The following is a 17,067-nucleotide window of genomic DNA, read 5'->3' as shown; positions in this document are numbered from 1 at the left end:
ACCTGTCTCGACGCTTCCGCCGCCATTTTAAAAACAAACTTGTATCGAGAGTGCGGTGTAATCGAGTCAAGAATGTTCACCGTCGATGGATTCACCTGTCTGGACCTGAAGGCATTAATAATCGACCTCACAACAACCTGAGCACCTACACTCACTCACGTTAGGGAGGCGTTCAGGTACAAAAAAATAAATTCCCCAGACTTACAGTGGTTACACAAGTTTTACAGGGAGTTATTACAGTCGTTAATATTAAAAACGTTGTAATATTATTAGTAAAATATAATTTGTTTCCTGTTTTCACGCCCCCAAAGAGTGTTTTTCTGCTAGCTCATTTTAATCTAACACTGGATTGTAAAATTGCCATATTGACTGAAACCTATACTCTGCGCACCTGTTTATCAGATTCAGTCAGTTTGTGTGTTCATTGTTTGAATTAATATGAATTAATGCTGTTCAAAGAAAGTAATAAGACTTCAAATAAAGACACAGAATACATAGAATATACCCAGTGATACAATAGGATAGCACCAACAATAAGCATATATTTGAAATTAAGTATATATAATGTGTAAAGGAAATTTAAATATATATATACATATATACGTGTGTATAAATATATATTCCAGTCTATTTGATGGATGTAGTAGTGTCTCCCAAACAGTATGTAAAGCCCTTGTTTTTCAGTAAGAACTGACAATACAACTAAATACAATACAAATATCTTATTGTCAATAAATATCTCTTAAGATGTTCCACTAAGATACTTTGAAGTATATAATATCTTCAACAGTCAAAGCCTGATATATGATATGAATTATGAAGGAGCTGTCTCCCTTTCAGCATCCTCACCCTGCCCTCTAGTGTCACCATGGAGGATGGAGCTAAGAAGTAAAGCTGTTCCTCACCACCCTGAGATTTATACTCAACAAGCAAAATCAGAAGCAGAGAAAAAGAGAGAGTGAGAGAGAGAGAGAGAGACAGGGGAGTTCAGAGGCTGAGGTTTGGTTTATTCCTTTATTAGATGTTAAGAAAATCCACAATGAAACAAAATAATTTACTCAGGGTGTACATGAAATTAGAACAACACAGCTACTCGGGACAGATGGGACTTAGGAACATAGAGGAAGGGTGAGGGTGAAGGAGCATCATCTAGGTGGGAATGAAAGACGAGGAAAACTCAAGTTTTCAGTGCTGGATATGTTCTTCAAACCACAGTGCAAGTGAAACTGAGCCACCCCGTCAGTGTCGTTCCAAATGCATATACCCTCACTGAATGCATTTTCTCGTCATACGTGTATTTTTTTTTTAATTTTTGTTTTCCTTTTAAACACGGCCTATCAAAATGGAAGAATTAAATGGAGAAAGGTGTGATGCATTCCTTTCAACTCCCATGTAAGTGCTTTTTGTGACTTAGCTTTTTTTGCTCACATTCACTGACAGATGCTCTCACACACACATTCCCACACACACACACACGCACACACACAGTCATAATCACATTCTTTCAATCACTGATATAACCTCACTCATTTATTTTATTTTTTTTTTAAACCAAAGTATTTTGTTCAACCCAACATAAAAAGATGGAGTGTGATGTTTACATGCTGCATTTTTAGAGACATTCCATTGTTTGTTTGTTTTTCACAGGTGTCCCTCTCTCAAAATTAATCAACATGCAAAATTAACTGAATGACTTTTCTCCATATACTGTTGAATGTTTACATGCGCCAAGGTATTGCATAGGACTCAGGGCATTTGAATTCCCCTCCGCATTGCTTATGCAATCTACAATGGCTTAGTTCTTTTTCTGTTTATTTTTTTTTTTCCCTAAACCTAGAGTTCTAAATTAATGACAGTCACCTCTGTGGTTTGCCTGGAAAGAATTCCTGTCAATAATTTCTGCTCTACAATCAAAGAAAGGTTTTACATTAATGCATCAATGCACTGTCACAGGTCTGAGTGTAGATTATGCAGTATGCTTATATTAAAAAATTCCTGAGTGTCTGATGACTGTCAAAGAAAGGTGACAAGACCCTGAAGTTGAGTACCTTTCGTTCAGCTACTTGGGAGACCTTTTTTTTTTTTTTTAATCAATTCAAACTGGCATTGGATCGAACAAGCCCTAGGCCCTTTAGCATCTCTGCATTTTTAAGCGAGGAAGCCATTTCCAAAGCCATGCCCGCAATAGAGACACCTTCACCTGCGACAGTGCATTACAGCGAGTCTGCTCAAGCTGCTGACATATATTTAATTACCCGTTAATGGAGGGGACGATTTTAGTTATCTGTGCTTCAGTTTCAAGGTGTGATGTGACGAGTACGTCAACCTGCTACTGTCCTCAAAACCTGTTTGTAAAGAAAAAAAACAAAAACACTGGGGGAAAACGTATTTGCAGATGTTTTAACTTAAATTTAACTTTTAAGCACAGGTCACAAGAAGGGTCAGCAAACCACACCTCACGGGTTTCAGAGTTAATTTGCTCAGGGTGCGTTTCAAATTCCAGGGGCGTTAATCTGTTATATTTTTGTGAATGTATGTCTCTACATACGCTCACATTTCTCTGAGATAAAGTTCTAGTACACTCACTCTGACCCAGTGCCTTCACAAGTTCTATGCTGACACACACAGTGAGACATTACTCAATATTTCAACAAGATATATTGTAAACCAAAAAAAAATAAAAACACACCTCACATGGAAAGAAAAAAAAAAAAGCATTTGTACCTTAGTGTAAATTATGCCATGTTTTTGGTTTGACCATTGCCCCGCCACTTGTTTTGTTACAGATTCGTTTAGTTGCAGCATGGACAGTGAACCATCACTCGTTGCTGAATTTGTCCTTCCTGCTTGGAGACAATAAACTGAAAGGATGCGTAACAATCGTGAGATTTATATACCTGCGAGCATTTCTTCTTCAGCTGTTGCAGGCCTGACAACTAAGTGGTTACCTTCAAATAAAAACCAAGCCACATTAAGCAAGAACCGCGATCAGGCAAATCTTTTTTCTTCTTTTCACAATTTTTCGCAAAAATATATGTTCATGGAGTCTGACTGTCTGGACTACGAACAAAACTGGGCTCTGCCATTTACTTATCACAGCCATGTAATGGAACTGCAACTTCAAAAGATTTTTGAACATATTTATAGCACCAATAGTCTGTACCATAGAAATTACAAAAAAAAAAATAATAATAAAACAAAGTTTCATTCAGTTGCAACACAGGTGTCTGCAGAAATGGCTGTAGTCATGTCTTTTCATGAAGGGTCTTTACCCCAGAACACAAACTTTAGTTTTTTTTTTCCCCAATTCTTTTACAGCATTGCATTTCAAGTAGATTATTAGTATTTTTGCCAACAAAACTCCTTTTGATTTCCTGTTTTTTTTTTAAGTATTTTTTTTATTTTAGCCTCACAAACCATACTATGTCTACTACTAGCTTTTGAAAGACTATCACCATTCAAAAATCAGACTCATTTATGATAACTTTTCACACATGGGGAATTTACGGATATTTAGAAGAAAGCTGCACACATTCTCTACTTCACATTCAGAAAGTCTTCCAAACAAACTATTTAAATTAAACTCTCAAATTCTTACACAACTCAAAAATTCGCAACATCCTTATATAGTCTTTCTGAACACAAGATGGAAAGTAGGGGATGCGATAGCAGTTGTTTCACACAACATTAGGTTTAACTAGAAAAAGAAGAGTGAGACTGGCTGGACAAACATACATGCACAACCATTCAGACACCACCAACTACCAGTAACCTAGTTCAAAAGCAAAATGGTGGGAACAAAACTGACAAGGAGAGAACAAAAGATTGTCCCTACTACCTGTGAGACTTGAATGAGGATCAGTGTACAGAAGAATCAACTGAAACAAATTCTAAAAATGCCTAAAATGCATGTCCGCACATGGCATCACTCAAAGACAGAACATATTTTTTGAGTTTTCCCATTTTCACTCACTTTTTGTTGATCTGATTGTTGATTACACATGGATTTAAGTTAGTAAATGAAAACCAGCAGGGTTATGTGCGGGGATTTTTGGAGGGGGCGGGGGTGGGGTAGGGGGTCTCAGAAAATTAGCCTACATTAGGTTTTCCAGCTCTGAGATGACCCTGAATCTTTGCTGGTAGAGGTCCAGTCACAAAAGGAGAGGAAGGGTTCCTCTCGAAGACAGGCGTCCTCTGCAAAACTGGAGTATTCAAATGTTGCTGCTCCCTGGAAAAGGAAGTCAGGCAAAGGTGTTAGATTGCTGCATATGTAAATACCCATGCTGCACCTGACTGTTGCTGTTGCTTCCTTTACCTCCTGCACCTGTTGTGTTTTCAAACTGCAGAGTCTATAGTGCCAGGCTCTAACTACTAAGTCTAATGTCCCTTTGTGACCATTTTCAGAGACTTTACAGTGTTTGTGAACTGTCTTGCTGGGACCCTTCAGATTCTGTGACCTAATTAGGAATTTCAGCTTGAATGCCACTGTAAACGCCTTTACCCCACTCACCCTGTGGATTTTGGAAGCTGTTACCAAAAATGGGGATACTATTCAGATAGCTCACATATTTTAATGGCTGCTGAGCCCTGACATCTCACATGTCAATATCTGGCTGATCCATCAGTCTCTTAACACTGAGTGTGCCCAGTGGAAAAAGTCTGAGACCCTGACAGTGTGTTTGTATTGTATACCTTGCCACTTTGCCTACTGTGTACTGTTAATGAGCAGCATTTTAACATAACAGGAATTCACAGAGTCAGTGACTGATCATTCTTTGTTCAAACTGACATCAATCAATGCTTACAATCAATAAAATGTATTTTATTTTGGGTCACTTAACATTGATCTCCTCTTTTTGAGCTTGTAAATTTACACCGTCCACTTAATATACCTGTTAAACTGCTGAGAGTAGCTAGATCCTGTAGGTGCTGCTGTATTACAGTGGCCGGGTAAGACAAGTATGTTTAAGAGAATGCGAGAAAGCACAATGTAAATACTGCTGTGGGGCTGGCCATGCTCTGGATCCAACAGAGGAAGTGTAGCGTTTTTTCATTTCCTTCCTTGTTTCCTTCCTTTCTGTTACCCAAACCAGCTTTACTCAGTAATGTGCTTGTGGTTTAGATTTAGGCCATCACTGTTATTGCTGTGTTATCTGTTGGCAACTTCAACTGTTGATAGGCTTCATCCTTTGGACTAAATATATTTTGTTTACATGGGGCTAGAGCATGGATTCATATCTATAGAGAGCAGAGTGTCAGTGTGGGTCTGTGGAAGGAAGATTTGTGCGTTTGTTGGACAGCCTCTGTTCATACCAAACAACAACAAGTGCTTTGGAGGTGAAGTCCACCTACAATTTGCTGATAAAATAACAGGCAAGCAGCAGCTCATTAAAATAACAAATCTAAAAACTGTAGATTTCTCAATTTCAAACTACAGTTTTCCAGCCATACTCTGGTTTGGACCACATACTGTATGTACAGTTCATTGTGTTCACTAAGTTGTATGTTACCTAATGACTTTAACCCTTGATACTGATCAGTCTCTCAAACTGAAATAAAATAAAGACAAAAACATTCACTGTGTCAGTGGTTACATATATTGTCCAAAAAAAAGGTATCATGAATGAAATGGTAAAAATGTTCTTAACACATTTACCTGTACACTGAGATCCAGGGAAAATGGGGGAACAGAGTGTGTTCTGCCACCAGCACTCATCTTGCTGGTTGCCAGTTCCTCCCTGTCCACTTATATTTAACAGAGGGAACTAAAGAAGACAAATGAGAAGTGGTTAGTGTGTTTCAGTAAACAGCTGCCTGAGACATCACAGGTGGAACCTGAAAACAGCTTATGAAAGATTATGAAACACCGCATGGTTAAGTCTGTATTTTTGTTAAAATTCTCTAGCACACCAATTACAACAGTCTGATAATTTGAGGAAATAATTTAAAAGAAACCCTCACCTCTGGCACATCTCCAACAAAGTCATAAGCAATCCCATACTTGGGGATCTGACCTGCTGGTGCACATACGCAGGACTGTTTTTCTCCTGAAGATTCCTCTTTTTGAATCTTGCCAACTGAGACGTCCGCCTGTCCACCTGCAGTTGATGCAGCTGCTGCCGTTTTGCAGTCTAAGCAAATCTCTTGCTCAGCGATTGGCAGGAGGGTACTGGAGCCCTCCTGTGAATCCAGAGAGGTCTGGGCACTCTTCTCCATGCCAGACTTCTTTAATCTGGGTAAAAATTTACCAGATTCCAGTTCTGACTTCCCGTAATAAGGGCCCTCACATTCTGCATCCTCCTCCAGAGGTTTGAGATCAGCCTGAGGATCATCAAAGACGTCCACCGGCGCCAGGACGGGAAAACTCATCTCCTCTTTGTCAGTCTCAGCCTCGGAATCGCTTACTCCACCAGGAGACAACTCTGAGGCCGAAATCGGTCGGAAATGAGTCCTGGGGGAAATGCGAATGGCCCTATACTGCGTCCGGTTGATGCCATATATTCGTGGGTGGAAGGCTTCATTCTCAGAGTCCGAGCAAAGAATAGATTTGGGCTTGAACCCTGGACTGAAAGAAGCCATGTCCTCAGGCTCAAAAGAACACTCAACATGGAGGACTTGAGAGAAGGGATTGTTTAGGTTGAAGGATGCAAACGGGTATTCTAAACCTTGCTCCTCACTACGCAAGCCGCCGTAGGATCCAAGCAAATCTTCATGGAAGATGAAAGAAAATCCCTTATTCAATCCATCTCCACCTCCTCTAATGGCCTGGTCAGTCTGCCCAAAGGACACAAGAGGCCTCCACAGGGGCCTGTGCCCAGGGGCAAAGCAGCTGCTCGTGTTCATGAACACATCTGTGCCAGTGATGGTAAGCATGTCTGAGCTAGAAGCAGATGCAGCTGCGGCGGCACACTGTAGCAGGCTATCTTGGGTGTCACTTGGCGGCACAACAGCCCAATTTTTATCACTTAGTGTCTTCAACTCTCCATACACCCCTCCCAGGATGAATGATGTACTCTCCTTGTCAGAGTTCAAGTCCCAGGGCTTGGACGGAGTCATGTAATCCCCAGCACCATCTACCTTGGAGAGTTTGTTTTTGGCTAAGTCCTGTTCTTCTTTCTTGCCTTCCCAAAGATGATACTCTGACCGCTGCACTGCTTTTTTCTGAGCTCCCTGAACTGGAACTCCTTTCGCCTGCACCTCCAGACAGTTGCAGCAGTAGCCGCCTGACTCATCTGAGAAAAGCCCCTCGCTTGGTTTTTCTGCTCCTTGCCTTGACATTACAGATTTGCCATCTCCGATTGCAGTCCAAATGTCCTTAATTATCCCTGAGCTGTAATCATCACTCTGTTGGTTTGTGTTGTCCGAAAACATGCCAGTGCTGTACTGTTTACTCTCATCCTCTTCCAATGCTATACCACAAATGGACTCCAATTTAGATTTTTTGGTGAAGGTCTGATTGGATGCTGTGCTAACACTGACCTCCTCACACTTGCGGCCAGCGTCTTCTTGCAAAAAATCCAAGATTTCATCCTCTAGATATGTACCAGAGAGAGGAGGGATTATACAATCAATCTCTTCGTTGCCAATTTGAGCAGCATCCTCTGTTGGAGCATTTCCTTGTTCATTGTCTGAACGAGTCTCCTCTGAATGTGACCACGGACTGCAAGTTCGCGTTGAAAGGTTAGAACAGTGTTCAGTTTCGTCAAAGGCACTATTTTTGGTCCATATTAGCAAACGAGACTGTTTATTAGAATGTGGGTCGAGACAGCTACTAGAATCTGTGTTGTTTTCGTGACCAACGGTGAGTGAGTCACGGGGAAAAGGAAAAGTGGGGCTGTCATACTGCAGCTCAAAAAGAGAGAAGCAGGATGAGTTCAAACCAGATGGTTCACTGGTGGCTTCAGGAACAGGTGGCTCCTCCAGATTTCCGGATAGTTTGCTCAGGGTGAATGAAACACTATCGAGAAGGGGGGAGAGTCGAATGGGAGAGTCTCCGACAAAGCTTTCTCCATCTATATCCTCTGATGTAGATGGTGAATAACATCCCCACACTTGAGCCATGTTTTCAAAATCCTCCATTAAGAATCCAACAGATCCCGAAGCTTCCTGTGAGTCTGCCCGTATTGCACTTTTCCCTTGCTGCTCAAGGCCATCTAACACTAAACAACATTCTGCCTCAACGTCTCTTTGCTCTTTGCTTTTTTGTCGAATCATGCTTAAGATCCGACTCTCTTGTATCGAGTCTGAGGCACTAGTATCCAATATGGATTGATAAATATCAACTTCATAGAAGTGAGTGAATTCAGACAGATGCTTGTCATCTAAATCTCTACTATCCTCTGGCTGAGGGCAGCTTGAGGTCCCAGTGAGTTCAGCAGTTTCATCTTCTGCTTCACCAGGCCCTTCCACAAAGTGCCCATCCACAAATGAGCCTGCTGCTAGGTATGCTCTCTGGTAGCTCTCGTTGGCAATGCAGATTCCCTGGATTCTCTCTGGCAGCCTCTCCATGTCGGTTGACAAGGCAAAGCCGTCCGAGGAGTCGATCTTGCTTCGATATTTTGTTTCCAGCTTGCTTTGTCTGCTGCTGAAAGGTACAAAATACTCTGTGATGGGCTCAGTGTACCAAAGTGGCTCCTCCATATATTCCTTTTTGTTTCTGGCCTCAACTCCTGACTCTTTTGCTTCCACCCAGCCTGGATCTTTACGAATCTCCTTCAGCGGTCTCTTCCCCTTTTTGTAAAGCTGTGGTTGTTTGGCAGCACCTCCGGTGGCGCTGCTACTGCTCCCTCCTGTGTTTCTTCGCTCTTCTCTGTCGATTACCTTCACCTGCAGCTTCACCTGCCCGCTGTTGCGTGTTCTCTTATTCTTTGCAGCCTCTCTGGATTTGTGCCTTATTCTAACTGCCTTGCTTCTGGATGACTTAGTGTCACCCTGGTTCCCACTTGAGCTGGATCCCGCCTCACTAGAGCCAGAAGACCAGGATCTGGGTCTGTATTTGCCCTCAGATCTGTGTCTGGTCTGCCTCTTAGAGTGGACGGTAGACTTCTCCTCCGCTGCTGCACCACCATGGTATCGATTTTCTTTCTCCTTCTTGCTTCGTCGTTGCTGGCCTCTTTCGTTGGTCACAGTAGTGATGGTACCACATGCCTCGAGATTTCGCTCCTTTGCAGCCTCACCTTCGCTGTTGCAATCTTTTGGGGAAGAGGTGTCTGTGCTGGTCTGTGGGGCTGCAGAGGATGATGAACTTGAGTATGCGCAGGCCTTAGCCTTGTTCCACACCGTCATTATCTCTTGGAGACAAACAGGTTTCTCTGACAAAGGAGGAAAGGCTTCATAATACCTGCAGTCACAAAACACAAGAAAATTTGGTTTTAATGCATTCATATAAACAATCATCTAAATAAACAAGTAAATATGGGTGTGTCAGGCAGCCATTTTTTGTGAACACTGAAACCCATAGGTGGACCATGTCCACAGTGATGTAGCTTACATTTCCACCTGGTCCTTTGAAGAGGGGGACTCAGCTCGCTCTGGAGACTGAGAGCCATCAGATTTCTTTTGAATCTGTTTTTCCTCTGTAAAAGACAGTGAACAATAAGACATTATATTAGAACAGTTATTATTCAGCTTGATCTATTTTTAATCAAAAAGTTCTTAACATGAGAGTTAAGGGAACAAACCAAACCTTTCTGTTTGTTTTGGATGTCCTTAAGTTTAGAGCAAAGCTCTTCAACCAGGCTCTCAATTCCAGAGTTCTGCACAGAAGAACAAGACAAAAGACAGATTTTTGAGTCACACATTGTCCCAACTGTGATCAATTATAAAATATCTTACTACCAATCTAAACATTGTGACCAGTCAATAATCCTGCAATTCATTTCACTACTTGATATTCAGATATAGCTGTGAATGTTACAAAAAACCTTGATTGAACAGTAGTTAGAACTGGTCTTAGCATGTTAACATATAAACATTAGTGAAGGTTGTATCTGCAGAAATTGGAATGAAAACAATTGATGACTAATGACACTGTCAATCAACACCATGATAAGAGTATTAGCATTGCATTGTAGGGACTGTAGGAATCAATCGACTTAATAAAATCATGCACAGGTATTTTAAATGAAACACTGAGCCTCAACCCCAGAATGTGTGCTACTATTTGAGATTTAAAACACAACATAATTCTTTCCTTATTTTATTTCCAAATACCACCATGACTGAGTGTGAGAGATCCAAGAGCCTTAGGTCAAAATGCAGAGTTCCCAACAGCTACTTTGACCCCATATGTGACTCAAAAGAAAGAATGAAAGGCACGGGGTTGACACAAGTCAAACCAGCTGACTTGTGAGAGCTTAGGCATGCTTGGCAATGACTGTGTTATATTTAGCTATGGTGCAGAAATGCTTTCAAAAAAACAAAAAAATAAAAATAAAAAGGCTAAGCAGTAGCACAAGTGATTGCCTCTGTTCTGAAACCCTGAACATTTACTACATATCATGTTTGGCTTAATACCTTCACAAAATGAGCAATGCCATATGTCAAAAACATGGAGACAACAAGGGTTTGAAATAAACAAGGCAACCATGTTAAAATGCTAGCTTAGACCAAGAAGGCACTGTCGAAACAAATGGCTCACACAAATCACAACATAGCTGCTCCTCAGTATCAGTCCTGCCACACTCTCTACCTCACTCCTTTTCTGTTCACTATTATAGAACATAACATTCCTTACCATGCCACCTCATGAAAAGCAAAGCAAGGTTTTCTCCTGCCCTGTGTTTCCTCTTGCATCATTGTGCTAATGCCGGTCAGCTGACAGCCGACCGAGTCTGCTGCTCACTGCTGCAATCCCGTGCAGCGTGTGCTGGTTAAAAAATAGACCGCAGAGTCCAGTCCCCAGAGAGAGGAGCTCAACACTCCTCCTCTTGCCTTGCAGACCCTTCCCCCTACCCTCCCCCCCAACTTTGTGTCATTCTCAACTAAAGCACACCTCCCTTACTACTGCTGGCCACAGACAAAAATGTCAGCAAATCTCTCCGAAGCTGATTCACTCAGAAAGAGGCACAGAATATATATACACATCAGGAAGAGATCCTTACATACAAATGCCATTCCTTTGAAGGTCATGCATTGGGAGTGAGGACAGCGTTGTTTTATGTCAACGAACAACTTTTAACTGCTGACTTAAATATAACCTTTCTAATGAAGACAAAATGAAAGTGTGTCCACTCAGCCAAATGAGGTGAGGATGCATTTACAATAAAGATCTTCCCTTGTTCAATGCTTTAGCCTCCCACATTGACAAGGCTTTATTCACTAACTATTCACCCTGATTCATGCAATTAATATCTGCATGACTGCATCTTAACAAGCAACAAGGAATACTACAGTAACAAATTCCTGACATAATTAGACAAATGACACTCTCATGCCTTCTCTATTCAGAATGCTTTTCATTCAAAAGTCTCACAAAAGCCTCATGCTTCAACGCATGAGTAGTGACTGGTTTGCATTCCACCAAAGCAAAACTTTTTTTAAGGTAATTATTATTTTACATCTCAGAAAAAAATAATCAAGGATAATTTGACCACTCCTGGAACATAATGAGAATCACAGGATTACAACAATCAGGCACAACAATGCTTACTTCATCAGATGCGGAGCGGAGGCATTGCACAGCGGCTTGTTTCTTCATTTCCTCAAGACTCAGGTCAGTCCCTCCTTTCTTCTTACTCTTACCCCATTTCTTCCCAGTTCCCTTCTCCCAGCCCAAGAAGATGTCATTTTCCTTTCAGAAAGAAACCAAGAAAAGTCAGTGAAAAAGGATAAACAAGTGATAAATAGCAACATAGAAAAAGGCAAAGCATATAAGGATTACAAATATACACTTCTATTCAGGCTTGCATACCATAGGACTCTACACACAATCATGGCATATCAATAAATGTAAACTGAAAATGACAGAAATCAAAGGAGGAATTAGTCAGTGGTACAAGTGCCATGACATGAAAGAAAAGCTCCATTGTTATCCTCTCCTGGCAAATTGATATCTTCCTCTAATGAGGCCATTATATTCCACACACCAACTTCCTCTCCAGAATAAAACTCACTGCCCATTCATTTGACAACATACTATGCAAACAATAATGCTATAATCTTTTTGACTTGACAAGAAATATTTCTGTAAGGTTGTGAGAGCCCACCTGGTCCTGCAGGTCGTAGTCATAACTGTCATGCAGGAGAAGGCTAAGGACATAGCGGGTGTAAATCATGGCATCAATCCCGCACTTCTCAAGCTCCTGGCCGAGCCAGCTTTGCACTGGACCCAGCGACTGGAGCAGGGACATCTTTGAGGCAGGCAGGGGGCCCACGAGGGGGTAGGGGCAAGAGAGGTTTTCAGGAGGAGCAGGACCGTCTGAATCGGTGCTCACTGGACGCATGGGACCTCAGGTGTTGGCCATTCTCAGGTAGAGCAGCATTGTGATGGGTAGTTCTGGGTGGTCGGTGGAGAAGGGTATGAAGAGGATGAGGCCGAACCTATCTGGAAGAGGGGGCAGTCACTCCAGCAGGACGCACTGAAGGGGCTCTACATGGGGAGGCATGTAGTAGGCTTTTTTTCTTTTTTTTATTGCTTTGAGCAAAAAAGGATATTTTACTCGTCAGGCATGGCTTATGCTGCTGATAGATCTCAGCTGCTAGGCAAAACACAAGATGTGTTTGCGTCTCAGTTGGAGGGGTCCATTTTGGGGCTACGTCTCACTTCACCGGCACAACCTGAAACAGAACAAACAAACATTTCAAAAATATACATACACACACCCAGAGTTAATCAGCAAGAAACAAGGACTCCTTATATTTGAAAAAAAGGATGCATGAAGGCATGAGGTCACTGCTTTCAGGATTTAAATTTATATATTTTTTATTATAGAGAGGAAAGAAACAGGACAAGCGTTACGACAAATGTTATGACAGATACTACTGCAGCACGTACGCTTTGTTCCTTATCTCAGATACGTCTTTAGTTCCTGTTCATAGCCCTGCTTACCAGAGAGCTAATGGGCTCCTGAGAGAGCATGAGCCCTTTGAATAATGCAGAAAGAAGCCGCGATCTTGACAAATTATGGTGGTGAGTCTGCTTTAAAGTGATAAGCAGGTTAACAATAATTACTGACATTTCACGCTCCACCAGAAGCTTGGGTTTAAACCATAGTAATGTGGCTTTTTCTCAAAATACAGCACACTCACGAGAGCAGACTTATCATTTACTCATTCACTAAACTTCACTCCCAACTCCCATTAATGTGGATGTATCTCAAATATCTGAGTTATTCAAATATATATATGTAATGTTTAATAAATGGAATCCAACTCTAGAAGTGACAGGAGATGTGGTCATGACTACATCCTGTTGAAACATCTCGATTACAGCAAAGTTTTGGATTTTTTTTACAAAACAAAATCGGACAGGAAGCACCATTTCACTTATTATTTTTATTTATCATTCTCTCCATTGCAATCACAAAAATCAACAGATGTGTAGCTTCAATTGTGAGTAATAAAACAAAAAATGCCCGGGATTAATGTCCATGACAAAACAACTGACAAGAAAACTCCCGCAGTTGAGTACAACTATGTGGGAAACGTTTGCTGTCAAGTGCATGTGTTTCGTATGGCAGCAGTGGATTAGGGAACCGACGCGAAGAGCAAATGGAGGCTGCACCGATTTGATTGGCTGGCCCGGTCGTCATTCAACACTGACATATTATAGGTTGCCCGTTAGAGACGTCAAAAGGGCAAGATAAGAAGCTTTGCAGTATGCAACCACACCGTTTCGGCAGTCAACCCCATTATACAGAATAACATTGTGTCAGTTATGTAAATACAGATGGACAACAGCTGAAAGATTCGCTAGCTTCATCGATAATTGCTAAATATGGCTGACCAGTGTCTACAACCCAGCTGTTTCTGGTGTGAACACCAGCCCCGGCAGCTAGCTCCGGACTGCAATGTCCACATACCAACTTTATCCTGTAATCCATTATTAAAAGGCACATTCTCTACCGTGGAAAGGAACTAAATAATGCCGTTAGTGCCGAGTTAACTAACGAGCAACCTACTTACCGGTGTACTGTAACTTTGTGCTGATATTGGTTTTCTGACATTAACGCAACACTGCTGGACTATGAACGATATTTGAGATTGAATATTGATGTCACAATCATATTAATATACCATAGAATCGGTGATTTGGTAACAGCTGAAGTGTCAACTAACGTTGCACTGACTTGTGGTATTAACTTCGGTTAGCTAGCGTCACTTGGCAGTCAAACGGCAAGGTTAGCTGGACCACCGACCTTTAGCTAATGAGCTAAGTTAGCCAAGTTAGCTGCCGAGAGCCCCTCGTCAATATGCCGTTTATTATTGTTTTTTACGATTACCTAGCATGCATCATGCAGATGAGACAGGAAACATTTAGTTAAATTAGTTTAATCGCGATATCTTCCCGTCCCCACGAAGACTAACGTTAGTTTTGGTATGTGTCGGGCAGGTGAACGGAGGCTGCCTCTATACGGTGACATTAAAGCCCCGACGGTTCTCCATTAAAGAGTTAGCCAGCGTAGCAAACAGCAACACGCTAACGTAAGGCCAAGTTTAAAGTTTCAGTCGAAAACACAACACACGAAATGGCCGAAAGAACACTACGGCAAAGGTGCCCGATACAATTTCAAACAAACGTTAGCTTTCACGTACGCTTGTTGTTGTGACCGAGGGGGAGGAGGAGCGGCTGCCCCGGTAGACTACTAGAGGACTGTCAGACGTTTTCCCTTCAAAAATGTGCGCCATATCGTCATACACCGAAAGAGTAAGCTGACTAAACATGAGACACTAAACGAGGACAAAAACACCACAGTATGAAAAGAAATCTGCCACCCGGCTCGCTGGTTTACTTACCTGCCGTGGGCTGAAGTAGAGAGGAGCAGCGAAGGGGAGCGGCTATTTCTCTCCCGCTGCCGTTCCGAGCTCAAGCTCTGGAATCCGCTGCGGTAGCATCGCGTATCATGGACGCCGACAGAAATGGCGCTGTTCTCACATTCGGTGCTTCTTCAACAACGTCAAGGAAACCGGCGACATTCGGGCTCAAGCAGGAGAAAGGTCATTCATCGATGACACGAGTTACGTAGAGCCACAATGTCCGCTCCCAAAGAGCCAGTTTCATTTAGAGAAGGACTACTGAATGCGCCACCCTCCGCGTTCGTATCTAGGCAACACAAACCTCCGCCGTCCTGTTCGTATGGGTTTGATTCCTCCGCTAGGGTATTGCATCAGAAGCCCAACTAGTACTCTTATCATTTGTACTCAAGCTAAAGCAAAATGCTGAGTAAAATTGAGCAGTTTAAACCCAGCACTGGAAATTAAATTAATGGCTGAGCCGTCTCTCTTGGGTTTCAGGTTTGACGAATTTGTAAAATACACATATATAGAACAGAAATAAATATTACAAAAGAAACCCACTATTCAGACTCCTTCACTTTTTGTACACTTGTTGTGTTGCAGATTTAATTTTAAATGGGTAAAATTGCTCTTTTTGCCCATCAATCCATTCTCAATAAGCCATAATAACAGAGAGATTTTTTTTTAGGTTTTAGAAGTTTTTGCAAATTTATTAAAAAAAAAAACAACAACAAAAATTGAAATTTCTCATTCACAAAAGCATCCAGACCCCTTGCTATAGAACTCCAAAGTCTGGCAGGTGCATCCTGTTTGCTTTAATTATCCTTGTGATGTGTCTAGAATTTGACTGTAGTCCACCTGTGGCAAACTGAATTGATTGGACATTATTATGAAAGGCTCACTCCTGTGTCTATATGGTCCCACAGTTCATATTGCACATCAGGACAAAAACATGAAAATGGTGGCATTGTTAATGCTAGTCATACTATACAACACAAAATACACACATGATCAGCGAATCTACACAGGAAACTACAACAGGGATGACATATCTTTCCAATTTTGCTGTTTTTATGACTGTAGATTTGAGTTTATTCCATAAACAAACTCATCAATCCACATCAGTTCCTTTTAATACAATACTTTTTTTTTCAGTTACAGTTTTGACAAAGCAAGCAAACTGAATTTTACTTTAGTTTTTTATTAGTTCAGATTCCCGTTATAATTGTTTCTATTTAAATACTGTAGTTTTTCTGACGTGATCAAATGCTTAATTATTGGTAAACAGATCTGAGACATACTGTTAGAAATAATTATGTGCTGCTGCCATTTCTTGGTGTCAGTAACAAAAGATAAAGCAGATTCTGACCACTTCACACTCATCAGTATTGTCCCTGTGATAAAGACAATTCATCTATTCGGACATTTGCACAACAGAAGTAATGACCCTCTGTCAGAAAATGTCCTTTCCAAGGTATTGATTATTTGTATTTTAACTAATTTGGTATCACTGGGACCTTCTGTTTGATTTATTGTGGACCACTGTTTGATCAAAGCAGGGTACTCTTCCTCTCTTACCTTCTTAACTTTTCATCTAGACACAATACCATCACTACTGTTAGTACTGCTCCTGCTACTGTACCTCTATTAACTGCTCCCATTACTACTGACTGTGGTGTTACCATTACTACCAGTACTATTTATAGCACTGCTGCTCCTCAAGAGCAAAAGTTGTACTGTGAGATCTTGTAACTTGAACCAGAAGCCTTTCCCTGCTTCTCAAAACTTCTAGGTTACCACTAAGTGTGTGTGGGTGGGTGTGTTCGGTGTGGTGCTTATTCTTTAGACTGACCACCTGCCCACTATCAAGGGTCTATAGTGTGGCACACTTCATCTGCCCTCTGACCCCAGGGGCTATGATCCCTGGGGACAGGAGAAGGCCTATTGACCAGCTGTTTGCACTCCTGTTACCACACACACACACACACACACACACACACACACACACACACACACACACACACACTGAAATGGGGAGTGTACAAACATGTGTTCGGGGTGCGTTTGTTTGTTTGACTGAGACAGAAAAAATCTATAAAGCAGCTCATATGT

General features: G+C 41.6%; 1 protein-coding gene across 2 annotated transcripts; it reads right to left on the bottom strand.

The window, feature by feature from the left end:
• Positions 1-995: 995 nt before the first annotated feature.
• Positions 996-15,093, bottom strand: kiaa0232 (KIAA0232 ortholog). 2 transcript variants are annotated; one of them, XM_041030901.1, is made up of 8 exons: positions 14,956-15,093; positions 12,207-12,777; positions 11,651-11,791; positions 9,686-9,755; positions 9,491-9,575; positions 5,962-9,340; positions 5,657-5,765; positions 996-4,228 (listed from the first exon to the last, which is right to left on the bottom strand). In XM_041030901.1, the coding sequence occupies exons 2-8, from the start codon at positions 12,441-12,443 to the stop codon at positions 4,212-4,214; spliced, it is 4,038 nt and encodes a 1,345-aa protein (XP_040886835.1). In that variant the 5' UTR covers positions 12,444-12,777; positions 14,956-15,093; the 3' UTR covers positions 996-4,211. The 2 variants fall into 2 exon arrangements, with proteins under 2 accessions (XP_040886835.1, XP_040886836.1); XM_041030902.1 differs by lacking the exons at positions 11,651-11,791; positions 12,207-12,777; positions 14,956-15,093 and adding an exon at positions 10,736-10,792.
• Between the last annotated feature and the right edge of the window lie 1,974 nt (positions 15,094-17,067).

This window comes from Toxotes jaculatrix, chromosome 23 (assembly GCF_017976425.1).
Source record: "Toxotes jaculatrix isolate fToxJac2 chromosome 23, fToxJac2.pri, whole genome shotgun sequence".
Taxonomy (NCBI): Eukaryota; Metazoa; Chordata; class Actinopteri; family Toxotidae; genus Toxotes; species Toxotes jaculatrix.
The sequence above is the reverse complement of the archived record's forward strand: the minus strand, read 5'-3'. Positions and strand labels throughout refer to the sequence as shown.

What these genes read in the sequence shown, in the direction of transcription:
- kiaa0232 (XM_041030901.1), bottom strand. Translation starts at nt 12,443, where the DNA reads ATGCGTCCAGTGAGCACCGATTCAGACGGTCCTGCTCCTCCTGAAAAC. An exon ending in TCCGCTCCGCATCTGATGAA is followed by an intron (nt 9,756 to 11,650) that starts GTAAGCATTGTT and finishes TCTTCTGTGCAG; the next exon opens with AACTCTGGAATTGAGAGCCT. An exon ending in TCAAAGGACCAGGTGGAAAT is followed by an intron (nt 9,341 to 9,490) that starts GTAAGCTACATC and finishes TTGTGACTGCAG; the next exon opens with GTATTATGAAGCCTTTCCTC.